Source organism: Elephas maximus, chromosome 20, assembly GCF_024166365.1.
Source record: "Elephas maximus indicus isolate mEleMax1 chromosome 20, mEleMax1 primary haplotype, whole genome shotgun sequence".
NCBI lineage: Eukaryota > Metazoa > Chordata > Mammalia > Proboscidea > Elephantidae > Elephas > Elephas maximus.
The window spans coordinates 47,272,810-47,296,083 of NC_064838.1; the positions used below are offsets into that span (position 1 = coordinate 47,272,810).

The 23,274-nt window shown below is 40.9% G+C and overlaps 2 protein-coding genes across 5 annotated transcripts in view; one reads left to right on the plus strand and one right to left on the minus strand.

The window, feature by feature from the left end:
- The window catches only part of HIGD1A (HIG1 hypoxia inducible domain family member 1A), a 32,274-nt gene extending 23,890 nt beyond the window's left edge, over positions 1-8,384 (minus strand). The window contains exons 1-2 of one of the 3 annotated variants that reach the window (XM_049863470.1): positions 8,298-8,384; positions 248-366 (exon numbers count right to left, since the gene is read on the minus strand). In XM_049863470.1, the coding sequence (XP_049719427.1) occupies positions 248-344 (97 nt within the window). In that variant the 5' untranslated portion in view covers positions 345-366; positions 8,298-8,384. Of the gene's footprint in view, positions 1-247; positions 367-7,162; positions 7,629-7,691; positions 8,278-8,297 lie in introns of those variants that run through there. The other 2 variants (XM_049863471.1, XM_049863469.1) reach the window with 2 other exon arrangements.
- Positions 8,385-8,550: 166 nt separating this feature from the next.
- The window catches only part of ACKR2 (atypical chemokine receptor 2), a 62,468-nt gene continuing 47,744 nt past the window's right edge, over positions 8,551-23,274 (plus strand). The window contains exons 1-2 of one of the 2 annotated variants that reach the window (XR_007514507.1): positions 8,564-8,614; positions 16,188-17,420. The gene's annotated coding sequence lies outside the window, so the exon portion shown is untranslated. Of the gene's footprint in view, positions 8,615-16,187; positions 17,421-23,274 lie in introns of those variants that run through there. The other variant, XM_049863467.1, reaches the window with a different exon arrangement.

The following is a 23,274-nucleotide window of genomic DNA, read 5'->3' on the forward strand; positions in this document are numbered from 1 at the left end:
TCCAGTGTTCTTTGCACTCTACTACACACTCAGTGAAGTAGGAATCAATAAAATGAGACGTCTGCGGATACACACAGAAGAATTTTTTAGTTAGATTTATATCATACCAATCTCAGCATGTTTCAACAACTAAAAAAAACATACTTGAAAATAAATGCTTTCAGGATGTGCTTGATGAAGAAGTTTACTGTATGTCTGCTGTATTCAGGCTTGCAACAGATTATTAGAATGTTAAAGGTAAGCTTACCAATGGGGACAAACGGTGCATCTTTAGCTTTTCGGATAAGTTTGGATCCCTGATCTTCATCATATGAAGGAAGAGAAACATCTGCGTTGGATGACATAGCGATTGGTTGAAGAATCTTCCTGAAAGAGAATTTTCATGAGATTCTATAATTAAAAGCATCTAGAACACTATAAAATGCCTAGGTGTACACGCAGTCCTTGGGTTAAGAAAGAGATCAGTTCCTCAGTCTTTCTTTAAGTTGAATTTGTAGGTAAGTCAGAACAGGCACCTATGATTCTTCTTCAGCGTCAGTCAAATGTTTGTCTTAGCGTATAGTATATCTATTTTACCTTTCTATCCATATAAAGGAAACCCTGGTGGCATAGTGGTTTAAGAGTTACTGCTGCTAACCAAGAGGTCAGCAGCTCGAACCCACCAGACGCTCCTTGAAAACCCTATGGGGCAGTTCTATTATGTCTGATAGGGTCGCCATGAGTCGGAATTGACTTGAAGGCAACTTTTTTTTTGTTTTTTTAATACAGATAAAACACTTAACACTTCCAAACCATGCAGTATTTTCATGAGCATCACAAAGTAATGCCTGCATTGATTATTCCAAACCATTGTATTTAACTCAGATTTTTAATATAATAGGTTTTATGGCAGTCCATTCTAAATGTGAGTTGTTCTTAAGTTGGACATTTGTAACCTGGGGACTGCCTGTACTTAAAAATTCCTAGTTTCTATGCAAAACCTGTATATGTTATCCATGAACTTTTCTAAACATTTTTATTCACACTGTTAAAAGAAAAAAAAAAAAAAAAAGGAAATTACTTTTATCAATTAAAATAGCATCTATTAATTTTCTGGTTTTCTTTACCCTTAATCACTTCGACTTGACAGCTTTAAATTACTCAGGCCAAACTGATATTCCTTATTGCCTCCTCAGTATGTTGGAACTCCTACTAAGCACTTTTCATTGCAGTAAATATAATCTTAATTCCTTTCAACTGCTACTGACTCATTTGCTCCACCAAGCTACTTGGATTCAATTCTCAACTCTCAATAGTTTCCAACCCATTACACTAATCTTTATTATTGATGGTGGTGGTCTTCCAGGAAAGATTAAGGTCACTATGAATAGGCAAAATTTCTATCTAACTCATCATTTACTCCTTTTAAGAACAAAGCTTCAATTTTAAATACAGTTGCTAAAAATACGTAATATAACCTTTTTATTTTTTATGACTCAGGGTTACCGTTTTCAACATCATTGCAGTATAAAACTGAAATACCCTGAGGGCTTCTTAATGAATATCTTCTAAGCTGCAGCTCCAAGGAGCCCTGATGGTGCAGTAGCTAAGCGCGTTTAGCTGTTAACCGGAAGGCTGGCAGTTCGAGCCCACCAGCTGCTCTGCAGGGAGAAAGATGTGGCACTTTGCTTCTGTAAAGATTACAGCCTCAGAAACCCTTTGTGTCATATCATGTACTTTGGACATGCTATCAGGAGGGACCGACCAGTCCCCGCAGAAAGACATCATGCTTGCTAAAGCGGAGGGTCAGCAAAAAAGAGGAAGACCTTCAATGAGGTGGACTGACACAGTGGCTGCATGGATGGGCTCAAACCAGGGCTTTGAACCGGTTTGAACCCCTGCTAATAATCTGCATTTCTGACAAGTTCCCAGACGACGCTAATGCTGCTGGTTAGGGACCAATTCTGAGAACCACTAGTAGAGCAGTGGTTCTCAAAATTTATTATACATAAGAATCACTTGAGGATCTTGTGAAAATGCAAATTCTGATCATTATATCTGGGGTCGAAATGCAAATTCTCAGTAGGGATTCAAATCTGAACAAACCAGTTCAAAGCCCTGGCTCAAACATTGAAACGCCTGTGAAGATGATGCAGGACTGGGCAGCGTTTCGTTCTGTTGTACACAGGGTCACTGTGAGCAGCAACCAACTTGACAGCACCTAACAACAATAACAAGCTGCAGCTCTGCCTTCCTTTACATATCTTATATTTTTCCGGCTTCTGTCTTAGAGTGGATACACTGTTCTCCCTGAACCTTCCTTTATAATATTATTCAAGTGAGGCAAAAAAAAAAAAAAAAAAAAATGCTACCCTGATGATAGAAAGACGGAAGAAAAAATTTATTACCATTATTTGGAAACCCTGGTGGCATAGTGGTTAAGAGCTATGGCTGCTAACCAAAAGGTCAGCAGTTCAAAAACCACCAGGCACTCCTTGGAAACCCTATGGGGCAGTTCTATTTTGTTCTATGAGATAACTATGAGTCAGAACTGACTCGGCGGCAGCAGGTTATAACCATTATTGCAAAGACTCCTCCCTTTTCAATCATCTTCCTTCATACAGGCAATAATAAATATAATTCACCTTAGTCATACTAACTATGTATATACTTCCTCCTTCATTGAATTGATTTGAACTACCCATAAACTTTACTCACAGATAAAATAAGGGAGTCAAACATAGTATATAACTACACAAGTCTGATTAGTATCAACTCTCATCCCACTGCCCAGATAAAATCCTACCTTCACTTCTAAGTTTTTCATGTGCATCACACTCCCCTTGATAATAGCTCTTATGCAACACCTTGCAACCCAAAGAGGGTTCGTGGTGGTTAAGGTCTCCCCCAGAATTGCAGGAAGTCTAGAGGTAAGGGTGTGTGCTTAGTTTGAAAAATGAATTCATCCTTCCAGCCCCCCACCCTCACTGAGAATTAAGAGTTGAATCCTGTCATCTGACGGAGGAGAAAACCTTAAACCAGAGCAGTTGTGCAGGGTCAGTTAGATAGGAGAGAACTACGATTAGAACTAGAGCTTCAGCTTTTTTTTCTGTGCTCTATTACCTCCCAGTTGAATAAATTCCTCCTTGCTAAGCTCTTATTATATACAAGACTCAAGGAGGAGCCTTCGGGGAACTCACCTTTTTTGAAAACAGCTGAAGCATAAACAAAATCAGATTTTTTTTTTAAAGAGGTGACAGAGTGTGATTAATTGTCAATAGTGTATTTTTTAGTGTAATAGAGACCATGTAGACTGATTTCAGAGGGAATGATACCTTTTAGCTAAAGCAGGTATGGAAGGTTTCAGAAAAAGATGGGACTGGCCTTGAAGAGTCTGCATAAATGGACTGGATGGAGAGACTAAATATTGTATTTATTTTAGGCTGATATGTTTATTAGCTGCCTTCATACCAAATCATAAGCTCCTCAAAGACATTAACTGTTTATCAAAAAACTTCCTTCCAACTGTCTTGCCCAATCCTACACCTCAGCCACACTAAACTTTCAGGTGCTCTCCATACCGCCAAGCCTTTGCACAAGTTGATCCCTCTGCCTGTTAACACTCTTCTTCCCTTTCGCCACTTTCCATCCCCTTTAGATACTCTTCCCTGGCTAACCCTTCCCATACCTTAACTGACCTTCTCTGGGATGGCTTCCTGACTCTATACATTTACAAGTGCTTTGGTTATGCGGTGCCATAGGACCCCGTGGGGGCACTGGAGGTTCAGTGGTAGAATTCTCACCTTCCATGAAGGAGGCCCAGCCAATGCAACTCATTGTGGCCACTGCCCATTTTTCAGTGGAGGCTCATGTGTTGCTATGATGCTGAACAGGTTTCAGTGGAGCTTCTAGACTAAGTCAGACTAGGAAGAAAGGCCTGGTGACCTAAAATCAGCCAATGAAAACCCTATGGATCACAACAGCCCGATCCACAACCCATCATGGGAATGGTGCAGGACCAGGCAGGATTTTGTTTCATTGTACATGGTGTTGCTAAGAGTCAGGGACCAGCTTGCCAGCAATTAACAACAAAAGGACCTTTTTTCTATTATAACCCTTATCACAGCTGCTTGTTTACTTGCCTATTTCTCTTGCTAGAATCCTTGAAGCCAGGGGCCTAGATCTCCTCTGCTCATATCTATCTCCACTGCTGGTGTGATGCCTTGCAGGCAATAAATACACAACAAAATGTTTGCCGAATGAATTAAGAAGTCATATTTTTCAACAAGCAAAATTATTCTCAGGTAATTTATTTAGGAATATTTAGTGAAAACAGTAATAATTATACACCTCTGTAGAGCTTAATCACTCAGTAAGAAATATGCCAAACTGTATGTATGTAGGTACTTATTTCTTTTATAATTCTTCTGTTGTATTTATGAAAGAAGACATGATAACGAGGGTAGGAGTTGGCTCCTTGAAAACATGAGACAAAACTATTATATAACATAATCCAGTTTTAAAAACTAGCAACTTCTTCTGTAGACGTAAAGACATGTTTTCCACCTTTGCCTTAATTTTTCCTCAACTAAGAAATCATTTGGGAATTATCATTAAAAACAAGAATGTTGGTACTTTTTCCTCTAATCACTGCATATCTGGATAACTAATTACCTAACAGATCACCTCAATTTCTGTTCTTTGCTAAACTAATGTTGCTAAACATTTCTTTCTTTGTGTTACTCTTCCATCTAAAAATTTTCTATGGTTCTCTATGATTTACAGATTTAGTTCCTCCTGTCAGTGATCCTCATTCTTTTTATCTAGCTCAAACATCACTACCTTTCTGAAGCTTCTCCTTACTTCCCTCAGGAGAGTTAAGTTCTGTTAGCATGCTGTTTTCGCATAAATTCTTTTGTTATCTCTATATAAGTTTTTCCCCCACACCTCCACCCTCTAGACAGCTAAGAATCTTAATTATATATGCATTCCTGGTTACTGGCACATTAATAGGCAGAAAGAAAGGCAGACAAAATAAAAATCAAAAAGCTTGCACAACATGTAGCCTTAAATAAATTCCATTTGTTTTGCCTAAACCCATCCTAGTGGATTTTTATTACCTATAAAACCCATTGCCACTGACTCGATTCCAACTCCTAGCAACCCTGGAGGACAGAGTGGAACTGCCCCATAGGGTTTCCAAGGCTATCATCTTTATGGAAGCAGACTGCCACATCTCTCTCCCAGGGAGCGGGCTGGTGGGCTGGTGGGTTCCAATCATGACCTTTCAGTCAGCAGCTGAGTGTTTAACCGCGGTGCCACCTTCTATTACCTATAACCAAGTCTTAATACAACACATAACCAAATTCTTGTCTTGGAATAAAACTTCTGTCAATTTCTGTGTTCCTGTAAAAAGCCTTAGCCTTGTGAGACAAGGAAATACATACAATATAAAGATTGTTTGCTTCCACTTTCCCTAGGAGCATTTTACTTCATATCAAATCATAAATACTTTGAGAATGAGATCTGTAGCTATTTGTCTAATTACCTGTTCTGTTCTGAGGGCCAAATGGTTACAGCCCAAACTACATCCTTAGGTTAAGTCCCAAGGTGCCAGGAAGGCTGGAGGGAAAGTATAAAGCTCAGACCTTGGAGGTATCTCTAGGTCTAAAAATTGGAGAGACCCCCTGGTGGCACAGTGGTTAAGAGTTTGGCTAACCAAAAGGTCAGAAGTTCAAATTCACCAGGTGCTCCCTGGAAACTCTATGGGGCAGTTCTACTCCATACTATATAAGGTCGCTGTGAGTTGGAATCGACTCCACAGCAATGGGTTTTTTTTTGGTGAGTGGGGGGGAGATGTTCATCTGTACACTGGAAGGATGCATTTACATTCTAAAAGGATAGGCTGATAACCGAAGATCCTTTGCATCCTGTCTCAATGAAGCAAAAGGGTTTTGGCCCTTCCTTTCAGGAAGGGAGGGGGATGGCTCTCTCTTTTCTGTATATAAACGAAGACTAGGAGAACAGCTATGGTTCTCCATTCTTTACCTATGACACAGACTCGAAAGTTTGTATGAGTAGGACATTTGACCTGGCTTTCAGAATGTTACCCCTGGGGTAAGAATCAGGGTGTGGGGAGCCAAGTCATCATTATTTGCTCTAAGTGAGTAATGATAATCTTTCTCTGATCCATAAAACTCATGTGCACATTCAGAATAATATTAATAAAGATGAATATTAAAAATCCAACACTTACATCAGAGTTGTTACCTTATAGTTCAAATGGTATCTTTATACCATCTTAAAATTCTAATATAGTATATATTTATGACATACTCTCTGGACAGATTTTGGTAACTGTCTTCCTAATTACCACCTAGAAGCTTCCCAAGTGTTCACAATATACAGCTACCTGAATTGAAGATGATTAGCTTTTAAAGTACTAGGGTCAACAATGAGAAACTCAAAATTTGAAAGTAAGGGACGACCCAGATGATTAATCCATGCCAATAACTTCATTTTACAAATAAGAAAATGAGTTCTAAGCAGTTACATGAATTTTTAACTGGAGGAATACATCTCTGGCAGAAGAGGATTAGAACCCAGTTCTCTTCATACTCAGTCCAGGGTTCCTTTGATAGACAATATATTGCCAAATCACCAGTGTTACGATGTTGGTGCATATTAATATGAAAAACATTGAAATTCATTCCTTAACAGAAGCCTGGATCTCTCTTTGAACTGAAAAAAATGTAAGCCACGTGTAAAACTATACAGCCTCTTCCTGTCCAGCGACTTAAATCACCTAACAATTTTAACTGTGATTTGAAAATATTCTTTTTCACTAGCACCACTGCTAGATTTTCCTTTATCATCATTTTCTCATCCAGCTGCTGCCACTGACCCAGATTGCTGTCTGAAAGTTGAACAGGTTCCAAAAGAGGCACTAATAACCAGATATTTAAAGCGAGTTTGGAGAAAAGGAACTATTCAGTAAGCCTAGTAAGATACTACTGAAAACCTTTCCAACGCATGGGAACCTGGAAGAGGTATAATGGAAGATGGGCTGCCCCTGGCATCAGGCGATGTAACAGGCTGAAGGATCTTCACAGGCTGTCTTTTTGGTCACAGGAACTCTATCTAGAAAAGCAATGTTTTAAAACTTCGATTTTGCATCACTCACCTGTCAAGTTTGTTTATAATGGCTGCCGAGGCCCCACCCTGGAGATTCTGATTCACACGGTCTGGGCAGGGCTCTTGGAACCAGTATTTTAAGAAGCGCCATCAAGTGATTCTGGTGCACACCAAAGTAAGAGACCCCTAGTCTAAACCAAAAACCCGTTGTCATGGACTCGATTCCAACTCATAGCGACTCCTGGTCTACACTGCTCCAAACATGTTTGTCATGCTGGAGAACGGTACTACTTCCATCTGCCAGAACTTTTCATTCAAACCGGTCTTACTCCAAAGTGCCTGGGTACTTCCGGAAGCCTAGATGCCTTCGGTAGGGATTACCCTGAAGAGGAAAATAGCTGCATTCACCCGGGGTAGTCAGGAGAGGAAGACTAGCAGAAACACTGCTCAAGCCATTCCGGCTGCTCCCACTTCTAAGCTCATACCCTGCTTTGTAATTTCCCATCCCCAGGCTTACGTTCAAGAATAAATTTTAACTCCGCCAGGGATGCTTCATTCAGGGCCCGAGGCCCTCGTACCTTCGCCAGGTAGGTCAAGGCGCAAAGGGTGGTTGGAAGCACGGCTTGGGGAGAGGAGGCAGACGGCGGACTACCTCTGTTTTTCGCCGTCCCTTCAATCTTTCGACCTTCCTCCTCTCTCGCTTCCTGTGACCTTGTCAGGACTCCAAGGCCAGAGTCCTCCCCTGCCTATCCCTCCAGACCCACCGCTCAGCCCCCGCTCTCAAGTGAGCATGCTCCGGGACGCTCCTGGTTACCGGCTCCCTGCTCCCCAAGCCGGCCCCAGCCCCCCTTCACAGATCTCTCATCACTCGCCCATCAGTGGGTCTTGCCCGGTCGGCAGGGATTCATTCTGTCCGTCAGCTTCCGCTTCATCTGCTCGTTCGCCCCGTATGTTCTCACCCGACACGACCCCAGACCTTGTCTGCAGGCCCCTGGCCTCTCCGGATCCTCGTGGTCGGATCTCAGCGGCGCCAACTGTACCGCGATCCCAGGCATCGCCCCTACTCCCAGCCCCGCGGCCCCAATCCCTCAAGGTCGTCTAGGCCCAGCCAGGAGTTCCCTCGCTTCTTCCCGCCCGGACGCTGGGAGCCCACGGCGCCCAGTAACTCCTCACGTTTCACTCACCACAGGTAACAAGCTGCGTAAAGCGCCACGGGCTTCTAACCCCGGCCTGCGAGCCTTCTCCGGCCGGCTTCTCTCCGTCCCGCCCACTACCGGCCCCAGCTAATCAAAATCCAGCAACCGGCACGTGGAAGGAGGCCCGGTGGGTGCGCGCTTGTGCGCGTGGGCGGGGCGGCTCAGAGACGGCCTTGGATTGGCTGGAGCGGCGGGCCCGGCGGGCGTGGCTCGACGTCCCCCACTCTCGCCTACGGGCCACGTCAGAGGGGAGCGTGCAGAGTCCGGGGTTCGTGCGGGGACTCTCAAAAACCCGTGGTCTGCCGGTAACTCAAATTTCTCTTGCTCTTATCCCTCGGGCGGTGGCTGCAGCAAACACCGTGAACGCTGTGTCCCGGGCGCTGGCTTCCGGCGTAATGTCGTGCGGGGCAGTGGGGCCGGGGGCGAGGGCTTTCGCCTGGGGCCCACCGTTGGGAGGCCTCGGGCTTAAGTGGAAGCGCATCCCTGCTCTCAGGGGCTTTGAAGGCTGTGGGGCGACTGAGCGTCCTATCCGTTCCTCTCTCCGGTTGCTTATCCGCCACGAACGTGTGCTGGCGGGCCTTCTGTTGGTCCGTAGTTGGGAGGAACAGGCTGCCCGGCCATGACATGAACAGGACCTACGCCATTTTTTTTCTTCTAAACTTATTTATTCTTGACTGCTCAGTTCCTTTTTCCTTGCTGTATGAAATACCTCTCTAATGTTTGCAATCCAACTCTCACCCTCTTGGTATACAGAAAATTATGTATCTTAAAGAAACCAGGTTTTCAAAAGAGATGGACCAAGGAGGGGCAGCTTGCCCTTGGGAGGAACACTTGGTATGTTTTAAATTAACTGGAGACCTCCAACAGGAATAGTCCATCCTGTATTGTATTGCTAATCATGTATTCTTTAATAGAAACTTGTTTGTCGTGTGAATTTTTCTATTCTGTTTTCTCTAGAGAAATTTCATGTGCTTTATGGATATATGTTTTTTCATGTGGTGGATTTAACTAAACTAGATGATCAGTTTCCAACTGACAGTGAATTGACATGGGCAACCTCTTGTTTAGATTACTGGGGAATACATGGACAGTGCACTTTGAGAGTTTTAAGATTATCTTTAGATATTCATAGTAATGAGGCTAGTAAGTACTAGAAAGATAAATGTTAATTTGTTGCCCATTATAAAAGGAGAGTCAGAAGAAATCTTATTCGTCCAACACTGAGGATATGGTTGGTAGCTTTAACTCCTACTTACAATATAGCTGAATTAGTGAAATCTTTTAAGAAATTTATCAATTACCATGGACAAATAACAGATGAAATTGCCAGAGGGATGGAAACACAACAGCTCTCTGACCTCATTAAACCAAGGTGACATGAAATAGACTTGAGATTTTTTTCACTAGCCCAAGAAAGTGTAGTTTGTACTGTGAGGATGTAGACTAAGAATATTACTTGCAGTAGCCCATGTACTTATTCCTGATGGAAACCAACCAAATAAATCTGGTGTTTGTAAGGGTGTTACAGTGTGTAACCAAGTAACTTGTTCTCAAATTCTATTTGTATCTTGTTCTACTTCTCCTGTGTTATTTATCTAAATGCAACAAGAGGTATTTGTTACAGCACAGACTACATTATTCTTGGACTAATAAAATCTAAGGTATTTTGTTATCTCATGTCCCCTCGGCTTAATGAGGTCAGAGATCACTGTTGTGTTCACATCCCACTAGCAACGTTGTCTGTTATTTCTCCCATAGTGATTGATAAATTTCTTATAAAAGATTTTTCCGAATCAAATATACCACAAGTAGGAACTAAAGTTAACAACCATACCCTGAGTGTTGGACCAGTGGGGTTTTTTCTGACTCTCGTTTTACAATGCATACTAAATTAACATTACCTTTCCAGTATTTACTGGCATCATTACTGTGAAGATCTAAAGGTAATCCTAAGGTTCCCAAAGTGCATTGCCCACACATTCACCAAGAATCTAAATAAGAGATTGTCCATGTAAATTCACTGTCAGTTGGAAAGGGATCATCTAAACTACTTGCATCTACTACACAAAAACATATATCCATAAAGGGCACTCAAAATCTGTCAAGAGAAAACAGAAGGTATAGAAAAATTTACATGTGACAAACAAGTTTCTATTAATACCTGATTAGCAAGATAATATAGGATGGGCTTCTTGTTGGAGGTCCCCAGTAAATCTGTCTAAAGCATACTAAGTGTTCTTCCCAAGGGCAAGCTGACCCTCCTTGGTTTACCTATTAATAGTCATGGATCACTTTCTCAAAAGTAGAAGTGGAATCGAAGACAAATGGAGCCTGAGCCATGATGCCGATCTCACAACCTGACTTTTTTAAGATACATAATTTTCTGTATAGCAAGAGGGTGAAAGTTTGATTATAAACGTTAGGTATTTTGTACAACATTGTCTTGAAGACTGATTAAACCAATTACTGATATATCCTAAACATAATTCTGTTTACTGATTTACCCTAAACATAACTCTCTGTCTGATCTTTGGAATCAGTTTTTCAAAACAGACCAAATTCTTAAAAAAAAAAGCACAATGTCCAAAGCAAAAGGGTCTTGCCAGTTTATCTGGACAATTGTTTGACTCAAAGTGGCTTCAGGAATCAGTGTTTTTCCTCAAAGCTCGAGGTTCAAAAGGACACACAAAGGCAGTTGGCTATGTAGGTTGCCCCAACTTCCATGAAAGCCAGAAATCTGGATTCCAGGAGGATTACAATTCTTCATGGTTCCCTCCTTTGGATCATGATCTTTTTATAGAAGCTTTGATCAAAAATCCTAAGTGGTAATTGGGCACTATCTGGTTTTTAAGATCTCAGGCACTATACAGCAAATCAGGAGGTAGAGTAGGAACACTAACGTTAGGCCAGTTGCCTGAAATAACCAATGAAACCATGACTCTAAGGCCTTTGAACCAGGAAACAAATCTCATGAGGTGTTTGTTTATGCATAAGCAGCACCAGCAACAGCTTTTCATGTGCCTCAGCAACAACTGCACTGTGCAAAACCCCAGATTGTGCATTAATATAAATACACCAACGTTTATCTATTGACGCAGAAACTATTTCTTGAAAGAACTAATAGGAAACCTAATGCTATTCTAATTTGTAAAATCATAGCTCAAATTTCAGACACTTTTCTGGTTCTGATACTTATAACTGCTAAGTTTACCAAAAAATTACCAGGAACTTTTAATTCAAGAGTTAAAATAACCCATTAGATAATTTAGGAGAAAAGAAAATGGTTTCTTATATCTAGAAAGTAGGACCTTAAGGCATTTCTTATTTCCAGAAAGAAAGACTTTAAAATGTCAGCAACAATCTCGCATAAAACCCATAGTTTACTCAGTCTTACGTAGTTAATTTCTGTTACACGTGATTCTGGATTGACTGTAGTCTGTGAACCCATCAGCTTCTGCATAAGAGTTCTGGAAATCTTGATTGAGTCTAGTCAGTCTTTTTCATAAGTTCAATATAGTCCATCTTTTTTGTTAAAAGTCTGGCCAAACGTTTTCAGAAAATCAGCAAAGTATAAACTTATCTGCAGGTGACAAAACTTAATATGGCCATGATTAATTTATAAACATACCTCTTAATAGTGAAAGACCTGACAGAAATTACTTAAGCATAACGTAAAGGTCAAATAAAATCAGTTGAAAACTTTAGATAAAAAATATTTCTAAATATAATCATTAACCATATTTTTAAAGAACTTCATAATAACCTTGAAACATAATACCATAGTCAGGATATACTAAGAATATACCAAGATTATCAAGTTTCTAAATACCTGAATAGTAATAAAAAATAACTTCATAGGTAAATAATTTGAATCCTTCCATCAAACTATTGGCTTTGATGATGCTAGATTAAAAAAAAAAAGTTTCAATGAAGTTAGAAATAAATAATAATAAAGTTATGACATAATACATGATATTATGAATTCTGTTTAGTGTTAGGCAAACATAAGACAAAATACAAACAAATTTTAACCCAAAGAGAAAGAATTAGGTACTTCTCTTGATTTTGACAACACCTTCCATGTAATTTCTAACATGTTAAATAAATCTTTTTAGCACTTTTCCTTACAAAAAAAATTTCATGGCTTTCAAACTTACCAGGCACTTATCATAAGTTACCATGAAACAAAAGTTATTTAACCAAAGACCTTAAAATAAAAACCTTAGCTTTTCTTTTTGTTTTCCTAAATCCATGTGGCTTGGTTTCTGACTCAGGAATCTTACTCTAATGAGAGGCTGAAGTTTTGTCTTCTACGCAGATTACACAAAAAACAGATAAACTCTTCAAGTCAGTAATCAAGGAAAATTTTATTTTAACAGTGAGAAACCTAATTCTTTGTTTTATATGCTGTTTAAAGCTCCTGAAAAATCTCATAAATTAAGCCATTAAACTTCAGTCAGACAGATAAAACTTTTGACCATATCATATAAATTTCTTTTCAATAAACCTCTTAAACATTGTCTTTGTAGCATACCTTATAGTACCTCCATTTAAAATGGCAAAAATGAACTTACTCATTAGCTGACCCAAATAAACACACATATATATCCTTTCTCTCATGGTGTTATCAGTCGCCAATCTGACACAAAGGGTCCTTGTCTTTTCCCAAGTAAGAATACACATGAAAAACAACCTTTATCTTCAGCAAGCTTTATTTTGCTTGAGTCAAGCAAAAGGAGTCAGTGGGATCTAAGCCTCTCTAAAAGACTGGAAAAGGGAAGAAAGGCTAGGGCTTAAATGGGTTTGTTGGAGACAATAGAGTAATGACTATATAGTGGCTTCTTTCAAGGGGCGGGTACTTCTCAGAATCAAGGTTGCATGCACATCTGGAATCCAAGATGGAACCCGCTGATATTCAAGATGGAGTCCTCTCTGCAGCCCTTGGCATCACTTATTATGGGATATAGTGCAAGCACACTGATCTTTGGCACTACATCACCATCTCCAGAGAGCTAAGGAAGGTTAAACAGTGGTCACACTGTTCTTTTGCGTATGCGGGAGCCTGTAAAGGGGGAAGAGACTAGAAAAACACTAAGAAAAAAGTAATTCATGGGTTGTTTCAGCCTCATCTCATGCTGGCAGGGTGTGGTTCCTGTTTACCTAACTTCTAGATAACTTCCAGCACAGTTATCCCTATCTGTCTCAATGGTATAAAAAGCAAAAGTATATAAGCTTAAATTATGACACATGCCTATTAATTTAACACCGATTAGTTACCTAAAAGATCTTAGATTATTTTAAGCCTGTATTCCATAAAACATAACTAACTGAAGTAAAGTTTCTTTAAATATTGTAAGTTTTCATTCGACTTTTACTATTTCCCAATCTTATCAACTGGCTTTGGAAATCACAAAGTCTCTGCTCAACTGGCTGATTCATTGATATGAATATAACCTTAAGTCTCTGGCTACAGCTAGAAACATTTTTCCAGGCCATTTTAGGTGTGTCTCATTGTGATTTCTATTTGACCTTGGAGACTGAGGGCTGAGTGCTGAGGAGGCCTGATCTTGCCCCACCCTACCTACCTTTTAAATGGAGGTGGAAGACAAGATTAGGTCACTCCATTTACATATGTTTAGGTTGGCCTAGGAGTTTTGAAAAGCAAAAGATAACTTATTTCTTTCCCTTTTGCTGTTCTGAAACTGCTACTTTAAGACAAAACTATCCTTTTTTCTTTAAATAAAACACATTTCATACAATGTCTAACTTAAGTTGCTTAGAAAGGTTTTGGTTTTAAGACTGACATACAGAACATAAAGATCTTGGTGTACTTTTCAAATAGACCAGTTTATATCAAAGTTTCTCCAAGTAGCTACTAAAAATCTGAATCGTAACACGGACACAAGACACAGTTTTTCTGAACAAGGAAAGTACTGAGGTTCTAAGATAGCCTTAAAAAAAAAGGAACAGTTCTTAACCATAGCCTCTAACCTGGTACAAAACAGAAATTTAGACACAACGCTGTAGACCAGAAGCAAGCTCTTAGAACAAAAGGAGATGGACAGATAACTGCACACACACACACACACACAAAAATACTGCACAAAACAAGGACTTGGAGATCCTAGTTTCTTAAACTGTATATAGCAATTTTTGGTAAGATTGACTCAATTCAATGGAAAAAACAGGTTCTAGATAAAACATTAACTTGCTAGAGCTTCAGATGGAGGAATATTAGAACTTTTGACAAAACCTGAGCATCAAGCAAATTTCCCAAAGAGAAAAAGACAACACAAAAGTTAATTTTCTTAAAATGGTAACTGAAATTCCAAAGTACTTGTAGTATACTCAGTTTATAGTGTTTTAAAATATGAACCCCAAACCAGTGTCTCAGTAATAGGGGGATCAGTCAAAGATATTAAGCTTTAAGGTTTAAGCTTTTGGTTTTCTTCTTTTTGAGCTTAATTCATTCTGCCAGCTAGAGAACTAGTCTCTTATTTTAGGCCTTAAATATACTAGTTCTTCCAGTTGGAAAGTCCTTTAAAGCTACTGATGATTTCAATTTTAACATTGTGATTTTTCATTGAGAAACTATCTCATCAAAAAGGTAAGGAACTACCACTTCTCCCTTCGCCCCCTGAGAATTTGGCTAAACAGGTCAGGAACTGCCAGATTTTACAAAACAGAGCACTATTGTCCAAATTTTCTGAGTCACAAAAAGGCCTGAGCTTTGCAGCTTATGGTGATCCAGAGCTCTTTGAACATAGAATTACCTCTTTAATGTTTCAAAGTCTGAATCTGGACCTAAACTGTAGTTTACCAAAGAGTTAGCAAATATCACTCTTAGTCAAATGATCAAGGAAAAATCTAAGAAAGATTCTCCTTAATCAACCAACTGGTCTTTCAAACAAATATATTGAACAAAACTTTAGAAAACATGAGAAAGAACAAAAAAGAATAAGCAAAGGCTCATTTTCCAAGAGCACTCACCCGGTTGGTGTCGAGGGGACATGAAGTGGGAACACGTAGGTCCAGAACATAGGACCTCTTTTTGCCAGCTTCTGCTCCACAGTCCAGGTCTCCTCAAGCTCAGCTAGATTCATAGCTTCAGATATCCTGCTGGCTATGCCATTAGCTGTTGTAGGGGAAAAAAAATCACAAGGTTTGGTAAAGCAAAAAGAAAGTTTTATTTGGCATATATTCAAAAAGGCAAAAATGGGAAGCAAACAAGCATGCTGCCAGACCTAATGTCTGCCCAAATCCGAGGAAATATTACAGGGTCAGCAAGAATGGGAAAAAGGACAAGCATACTGTCACAGACATGTCTGTCCAAGTCCGGAGAGTATTACAGAATAAGCAAGAATGGAAAGATGGACAAGCATGCTGCCCCAGCCACTTCTGCCAGAGTTCAAAGAATGTTACAGTCATCAGTATACATTAACATTAGAAACGGGCAAAATCATTGAAAACTTCACCTTTTCACAGATTGGCTAGAAACTGTGATCTTACGTTTTGAATTGTCTTTCTTAACAATCATTGGTGCAGGTTTCACTAACAAAAGGGTCTTCGTTGGTCCAATAAATTTCTATTCACTAAGTGCTAATAGAAAATGATGAGAGTGGAAAGTCTTTTGTGTTCTGGCTTATGTGAAAGGTTCCCTAAAAGATATCTTCCGAGATTATTCTGTTGTCTTCATCTCAGGGCCCAGATGATGTGTCCTTGTGAGCCCAGCTCCAGCTCTACCAATGATTGCTAAGAAAGGCAATTCAAAATGTAAGATCACAGTGTGTAGCCAGTTTGTGAGAAGGTAAAACTTTTAATGGTTTTGCCCATTTTGTACCCTGTAATATTCTTTTTTTTTTTTTTTAATATTCTTAGGACTTGGACAGACATGGCAGTGGCAACATGCTGATCTGGTTTCCCATTCTTGCCTATTCTATAATATTCCTTGGATTTGGACAGACATGGATCTAGCAACATGCTTGTCCGCTTCCCACTTTTGCCTTTTTGAAAATACGAAGTTAAAGGACTTAAATGGCTGTTCAAGAGACAAAACAAAGACTGGTAAATAACATAAAAACAAGTGCTGTATAGGTATTAAGAACTGTTTTTGCTCTATCTCTTTTATTTTTATTTTAACCTTTGCTTGCATTGTTCCTCTTTCTAGACAAGCTTATGTGTCTTGATGTATGTCTTAATGAGTTGGTGCCTTCTCCCTGAAGGGTAGAGTCATTTCAAGTGATTCAAAAGTTCTAGCTCCAAATGATGGTTGATCAGGGATTTCAATCCATCCCCCATCATACAGGACAGACGACAGCCTAATAAAGGGCCAATATAGATACAAGAGAGATATAATAGTTTAGCTCAGACAACACGAGAGTTCCACTCCTCTAACCTTCAGGGCTCTATGCCCGCATCCAGCAGCAAGCAGCTAGAGAGACTCAACACGTGTTTCCAAGATTGAGAAACTCACAACAAAAAGGGGGGATTGGAACAGGCTGCTCGGCCATGACATGAACAGGACCTACACCATTTTTGTTTCTTCTAAACTTGTTCTTGACTGCTCAGTTCCTTTTTCTTTGTTGAATTTTTACTAATGACTAATGTCCTTTTCAGATTATATAAACAAAAGATATGATCTAAGAAAGTCTTATGACCACTGAAATCACCCCAGGAGACCAGTCACTCCCTGGGCAGATGAGATGATACCTTGGGACCATGATCACCGAAACCACCCCAGGAGAGAATGACATTCCACAAGTTTCTGAAACCCTTGATTTTGCCCAATAAATCTTTGAGCCAGTCTCCATTTGTGGGAGACAGGCTTTGGAGGAGATCATTCCACTCTGTCTCCTGTGTATCCATACACGTTAAAGCTCTTGCTACTCACCTCACCCCTCTCAGGAATTGGCTATCTACGGCAGGTGGCTCTGACCTGAGAAATTGTGGTAACAGTGGGGGCAGCCATCAATTAGACACTTCTTGCGCTGCCTTTCTATGAACTACAGGTGGTTTAATTTTGCATTTGAGAATCCAGATAATTTTTTTTTTTAAAGTCTTCTGCATCGTTGTGCTAGCATTAGTCAGAAAAGTATACTTCAAAATGACACAATAAGGGGAAAGGAATAATATATGTTGTGTATTTGTTATTAATTATGTCTGTATTATGAAAGATGTAATAGCTTGTCAGTGATCTCCATTGTTTTCTTGTAACATCATATAAAGTGTAGTAGGATCCCCATTTAAAATTTTTTTTTTCTGCATTATCTGATTACCTATGTTTCAGGTATTTATCACTAACTTTTACCAAGATTTTGGTTTCTGAGTACTGTAATAATCAGAAAGAGATCACTTCTTCATATTGAAATGGACTCTTTTATTGTTTCAGTTACCATAACTGAGTTCCAGTTTATCACTACTTATCTTTTAAGTCCTCCAGTCCCTGCAGCTGTTACATCTCTCTTTCTTTAACATTACAGAGATACCAGGAGGAGCCCAACTTGTGCTTTTAAGGAGCTGAAATGATACATCATCAGAGTATGGGGTTTTTATCATACATAGCAGGAATGCTTCCTACATGCGTCTTAACTCAGTTTTGGATAAAAGGTTTTTAAAATCCTGAGCCCATGGCATATAATTCATAGCTGTATAATAGAGGACTTGGCAATCTTATTTTATGGTGAAAGACTCCAATTTAGTCACAGATCTACTCCCCTGGCACAATCCTCAATGCATTGCATCACTTCACCATATAGTTACTGAATAGTCTATGCCAACGATTCAGATATGAACCAAAGAGGGGCCCTGTTCCCTGGAAGTTCACTGCCAGGAGGGGGTTTCTGTCACTTCCTTCCTCAGAGAAGCCTCTCCTGTTTGAGTGGGAGTAAGGTGAGATGGACAGATGGGGTGGTAGACAGAGAACTCCCCTGATTTAGCTGCACCCTTCCTGTCCCATTTCCTTGTTTTGAAGAGATTCTGATCCAGAATTAAAAGCACAACCATTGCTACTTAAAAACTTATGTAATTTTACACTATGAGTCGGGATTGACTTGACGGCAACGGGTTTATATTTTGTTATTGAATATGTCCTTCAGTAGAAAATGACTAGGCAGGATTTGGTCTTTTTAATATTCAGTTTTGTATGTGTTATATTTTATAAAACTGAATATTAAAAAGACCAAATCCTGCCTAGTCATTTTCTACTGAAGGACATGTATGTGTTATATCTTAGGGAACCCCTGGTGGTATAGTGGTTAAGTGCTACGGCTGCTAACCAAAGGGCCGTTAGTTTGAATCCACCAGGCGCTTCTTGGAAACTCTGTGGGGCAGTTCTACTCTGTCCTACAGGGTCACTATGAGTCGGAATCGACTTGACGGCGCTGGGTTTTTTTAGTTGATGTGTTATACCTTGGTTAGAAAATTTGTAGTTTTATATAATTTATATAGTTAAAAAAATTGACTTATTTTTATGACATATGTGTACAGACATTGGACTAGATTACACAAAAACAGCATTGATCGCCAGAGCAGAAGCTCTGCCACAGACAAAGAGCTTATTCCAGTAGAAAGGATAAACTTACGATTTTCTACCTGGGGTTTTCTACCTGGCCCTGGTACTTGGTTTTACGTTGAGTACCAGGGTTCTGTATGGAATTGAGCTACAAGCTCCTGGCTACAGAGCTTATATTGCATCCATCTTTATATCACCCCAGCGTCCGGTGGTGGTCTGCACATAGGAGGCCTCCAGTAAAAAAAACTGGTTGTATGACTCACAGCTGTATGCAGAAGTGAGCACCTGGGACCAGTGATGCCAACTGCATTCACAGCTACCAGGGGTGCAGAAGCAGGGCCCAAACCAAAAAAACCAGGTGCTGTTGAGTTGATTCTGACTCGTAGTGACCCCATGTGTGCAGAGTAGAACAGCACTCCACAGAATTCTCAAGGTTATGGACTTTAAGAAGCAGATCGCCAGGCCTTTCTTATGAGGTGCCAGGGGCTGTCTGATCCCCATTATCACCCACACAGCCTCCTTTTCAGGGCCCTCTCCCCACCTGCCTTAGATACAGATTGCCCCTCTGCTTTCCCGGCTCTGTCTCTCCTCATTATTTAGGGCATTTTTTTTTTTTAAATAATTTTTATTGTGCTTTAAGTGAAAGTTTACAAGTCAAGTCAGTCTCTCACACAAAAACCCATATACACCTTGCTACACACTCCCAATTACTCTCCCCCTAAAGAGACAGCCTGCTCTCTCCCTCCACTGTCTCTTTTCGTGTCCTTTTCACCAGCTTCTAACCCCCTCCACCCTCATCTCCCCTCCAGGCAGGAGATGCCAACATAGTCTCAAGTGTCCACCTGATCCAAGAAGCTCACTCCTCACCAGCATCCCTCTCCAACCCATTGTCCATTCCAATCCATGTCTGAAGAGTTGGCTTCGGGAATGGTTCCTGTCCTGGGCCAACAGAATGTCTGGCAGCCATGACCACCGGGGTCCTTCCAGTCTCAGTCAGACCATTAAGTCTGGTCTTATGAGAATTTGGGGTCTGCATCCCACTGTTCTCCTGCTCCCTCTGGGGTTCTCTGTTGTGTTCCCTGTGAGGGCAGTCATTGGTTGTAGCCGGGCACCATTTAGTTCTACTGGTCTCAGGATGATGTAGTCGCTGGTTCATGTGGTCCTTTCTGTCTCTTGGGCTCGTAATCACCTTGTGTCCTTGGTGTTCTTCATTCTCCTTTGATCCAGGTGGGTTGAGACCAATTGATGCATCTTAGATGGCTGCTTGCTAGCGTTTAAGACCCCAGATGCCACTCTTCAAAGTGGGATGCAGAATGTTTTGCGAATAGATTTTATTATGCCAATTGACTTAGAAGTCCCCTGAAACCATGGTCCCCAGACCCCTGCCCCTGCGACGCTGGCCTTCGAAACATTCAGTTTATTCAGGAAACTTCTTTGCTTTTGGTTTAGTCCAATTGTGCTGACCTCCCCTGTACTGTGTGCTGTCTTTCCCTTCACCTAAAGTTGTTCTTATCTACTATCTAATTAGTGAATACCCCTCTCCTACCCGCCCTCCCTCCCGCCTCTTGTAACCAGAAAAGAATGTTTTCTTCTCAGTTTAAACTATTTATCAAGTTCATGTAATAGTGGTCTTATACAATATTTGTCTTTTTGCAACTGACTAATTTCACTCAGCATAATGCCTTCCAGGTTCCTCCATGTTATGAAATGTTTCACAGATTTGATTTAGGGCTATTTTTACAGTCTGCTAAATTCTTAGAGAATGAGATGCTTCTTCTGTGAGGCTCTGCCGTATTCAATGACTTTGCAAATAGATTTTTATTGACTGATCTTCCAAGAGGAAACCCTGGTGGCATAGTGGTTAAGTGCTACAGCTGCTAACCAAAGGGTCAGCAGTTTGAATCTGCCAGGCGCTCCTTGGAAACTCTATAGGGCAGTTCTACTCTGTCCTATAGGGTCGCTATGAGTCGGAATCGACTCGATGGTGCTGGGTTTGGTGATCTTCCAAGCTCTTCAGGTCTTCCTGTCCTCGCACTGATTACAGGGCACCATCTGTTTATCTTGGTGGCTTAATGAATTGACGGCTCATAAATGTAGCTGACATCTAAATTAGACTGAAATCACAATAAGGACAGGATAATTCCCTCCTTTGCCAGAGGTGGATAGACAATTACTCTCCTGCCACAGCTCTGGGAGAAAAATGGGTTATGCAAACAGACGCTTCACCTAAATTGGTGCCCTGAAAGCCTCTTCCTGTGGGATGCTTTTGCCCACTGACAGGAACCTGTCTGCCTGGTTTCAGAGTAAACCAGAGAAGAGAGATTATCTGCCCTGCGCAGATTCAGTGAACTGGCAGCCAGGTGCTAGCCACCAAAGCCCTTCTGTCGCTCCACTTTACCAGAGTCAGAAACATTTTTTCAAGGATCGTAAGTATTAAAATAATAGTATGAAAAAATAGCTAGTAAGCTTAGCCTATTGCTGAGTGCAAAATGGCTGATCAGAGGGAAGTCACAAGTCAGTGAACCTGGGCTAAGTGCACTGTGCATGTTTGTGACTTTTGTGGGGATTGGATACGCTGTTGCTTAAGGATGGTTCATCAATGGTTTTAAAAGACTTATCATTTCTAAGGAGTAGTGGTTAAGCGCTGAGCTGCTAAGTGAAAGGTCAGCAGTTTGAACCCACCAGCTGCTCCACGGGAGAAAAGACCTGGCGATCTGCTCCAGGAAAGATTACAGCCTTGGAAATCCTATGGGGCAGTTCTACTCTGTCTTATAGGGTCACTTTGAATTGGAATCAACTCGACAGCGATGGGTTTGGGTTTGGATATTATCTTTTCTGGCTAATTTTTACTTCACTAGTATTTGCAACCCTTGGGATCTGTGAACTATAGTGAGTAGGTTGTCCCTGGCCTCCCCCTTCCCTTCATGTACTTGACACCAGAAGCAAGCAGAACCACATGCAGCTGCCCAAACACCCACATGCTCAGTGTCTGACATTCTCTAGGCCCAGTGCTAGGCACTTGGCATATTAAAGTGTCTTTGATCCTTAAAACAATATTGTTACAGGGCAAGGCTTCCCAGCTTGGGACTAAGCCTGGCCTAGGTTCTCACCTTTTTCTGACCAGGAATGACCAGGAGAGGCTCAGAGGTTCCACAGGAACAAAGGTTTATTAGGGACAGAAAAAGAAAGTAAAATGCTCTCGAGGGAGAGAGGAAGAGGGGTTTCCACCTACGCTAGCCTCCAGTATCTCACTGAACAAAGGATTTCCTACGGCTTATACAAGTTCTTAGGTGGAAAAAAGGCATTATCTTTATTCATTAGATGGGTGGAGATTTCTAGGAGAAGGGGAGGGATTATGAAAATCAAACGCGTGCGCAGTTAGAATCCAAGATGGACTTCCTTGCAGAGGTTGCTGGAACCAAGATGGAGTCGGTCACAAAGGCTGCTGGGATGTTGAACAGGACTTATTCTGGGATGTTGTGCATGCGTGATGCTTCTGGATCTTGGTTTGAGCCCCGGTGAGGGATCCCTGCTTATGTTTGTCTCATGTGGAAGGTTATTCATAGGCCACGTTGATTTTTACTGCACATGCTCTGCACCTGGTGAGGCCTTGAAAAACAACTCAGGAGGATTATCAGTAATTTATAGCTGGTCAAGCACACAGGGCCTTGAAATGCAGCCCCTTATCTTGTCTGAGCACCTAGTTTGTTAATCACAAGTAGTTCTCGGGTGCCAGCAGTAACGGTTGTATGGTGGCCTGCACTTAGGTTTAGATTTAATTATAGCTGGTTGAGCACACAGGGCCTTGAATGTAGCCCTTATTTAATTCAGCCAGCGCGATCTCTTCCCTGTCTCAAAGTGTCTGGGAGATCAAGGTGTGGCTTCATCCTATAACTTATTCAGGTGTCTCTCTCCTGGGCAGCCTTTCAGCTTTCACCTGTCTAGTTGTTCTCTTTTCAAGGCCTGCCTGGGACTCTTGGAAGTGAAAGCTTTGTGGCCTGCCCTGGCATGTCCAGTACCAGCCATCTTTGGGCCTTCCGTCCACTGTGTGCCGTTCTAAGCCTCTCCATCAGCTTCTAAGACCCTTGGAGAGTGGCTGAACAACATCCAGCTTGGCACACTCTGAAGCATAGGGTGGCAAGAATCCCAAAAACGTTTGCACAATGACTTACTCAAATCTACTGAATTTTGTGCCCTGTTTTTCTCCGTTATATTGCAGCAAGTAATCGGATGAAGGTAGTCAGTCTCACTTTGTTCTGAATTAATTATATCATGCCATGATTCTGATTCCATGATTTGTCTGAGTTTTTTTATTGTGATATAATTCAAGAAACTGTAAAACTCACACTTTTAAAGTGTACAACTCTGCAATTTCTAGTATATTCATAAATTTGTGCCACCACCGGCACTATCTAACTTCAGAACATTTTCATCATCCCAAATATGACTGACACC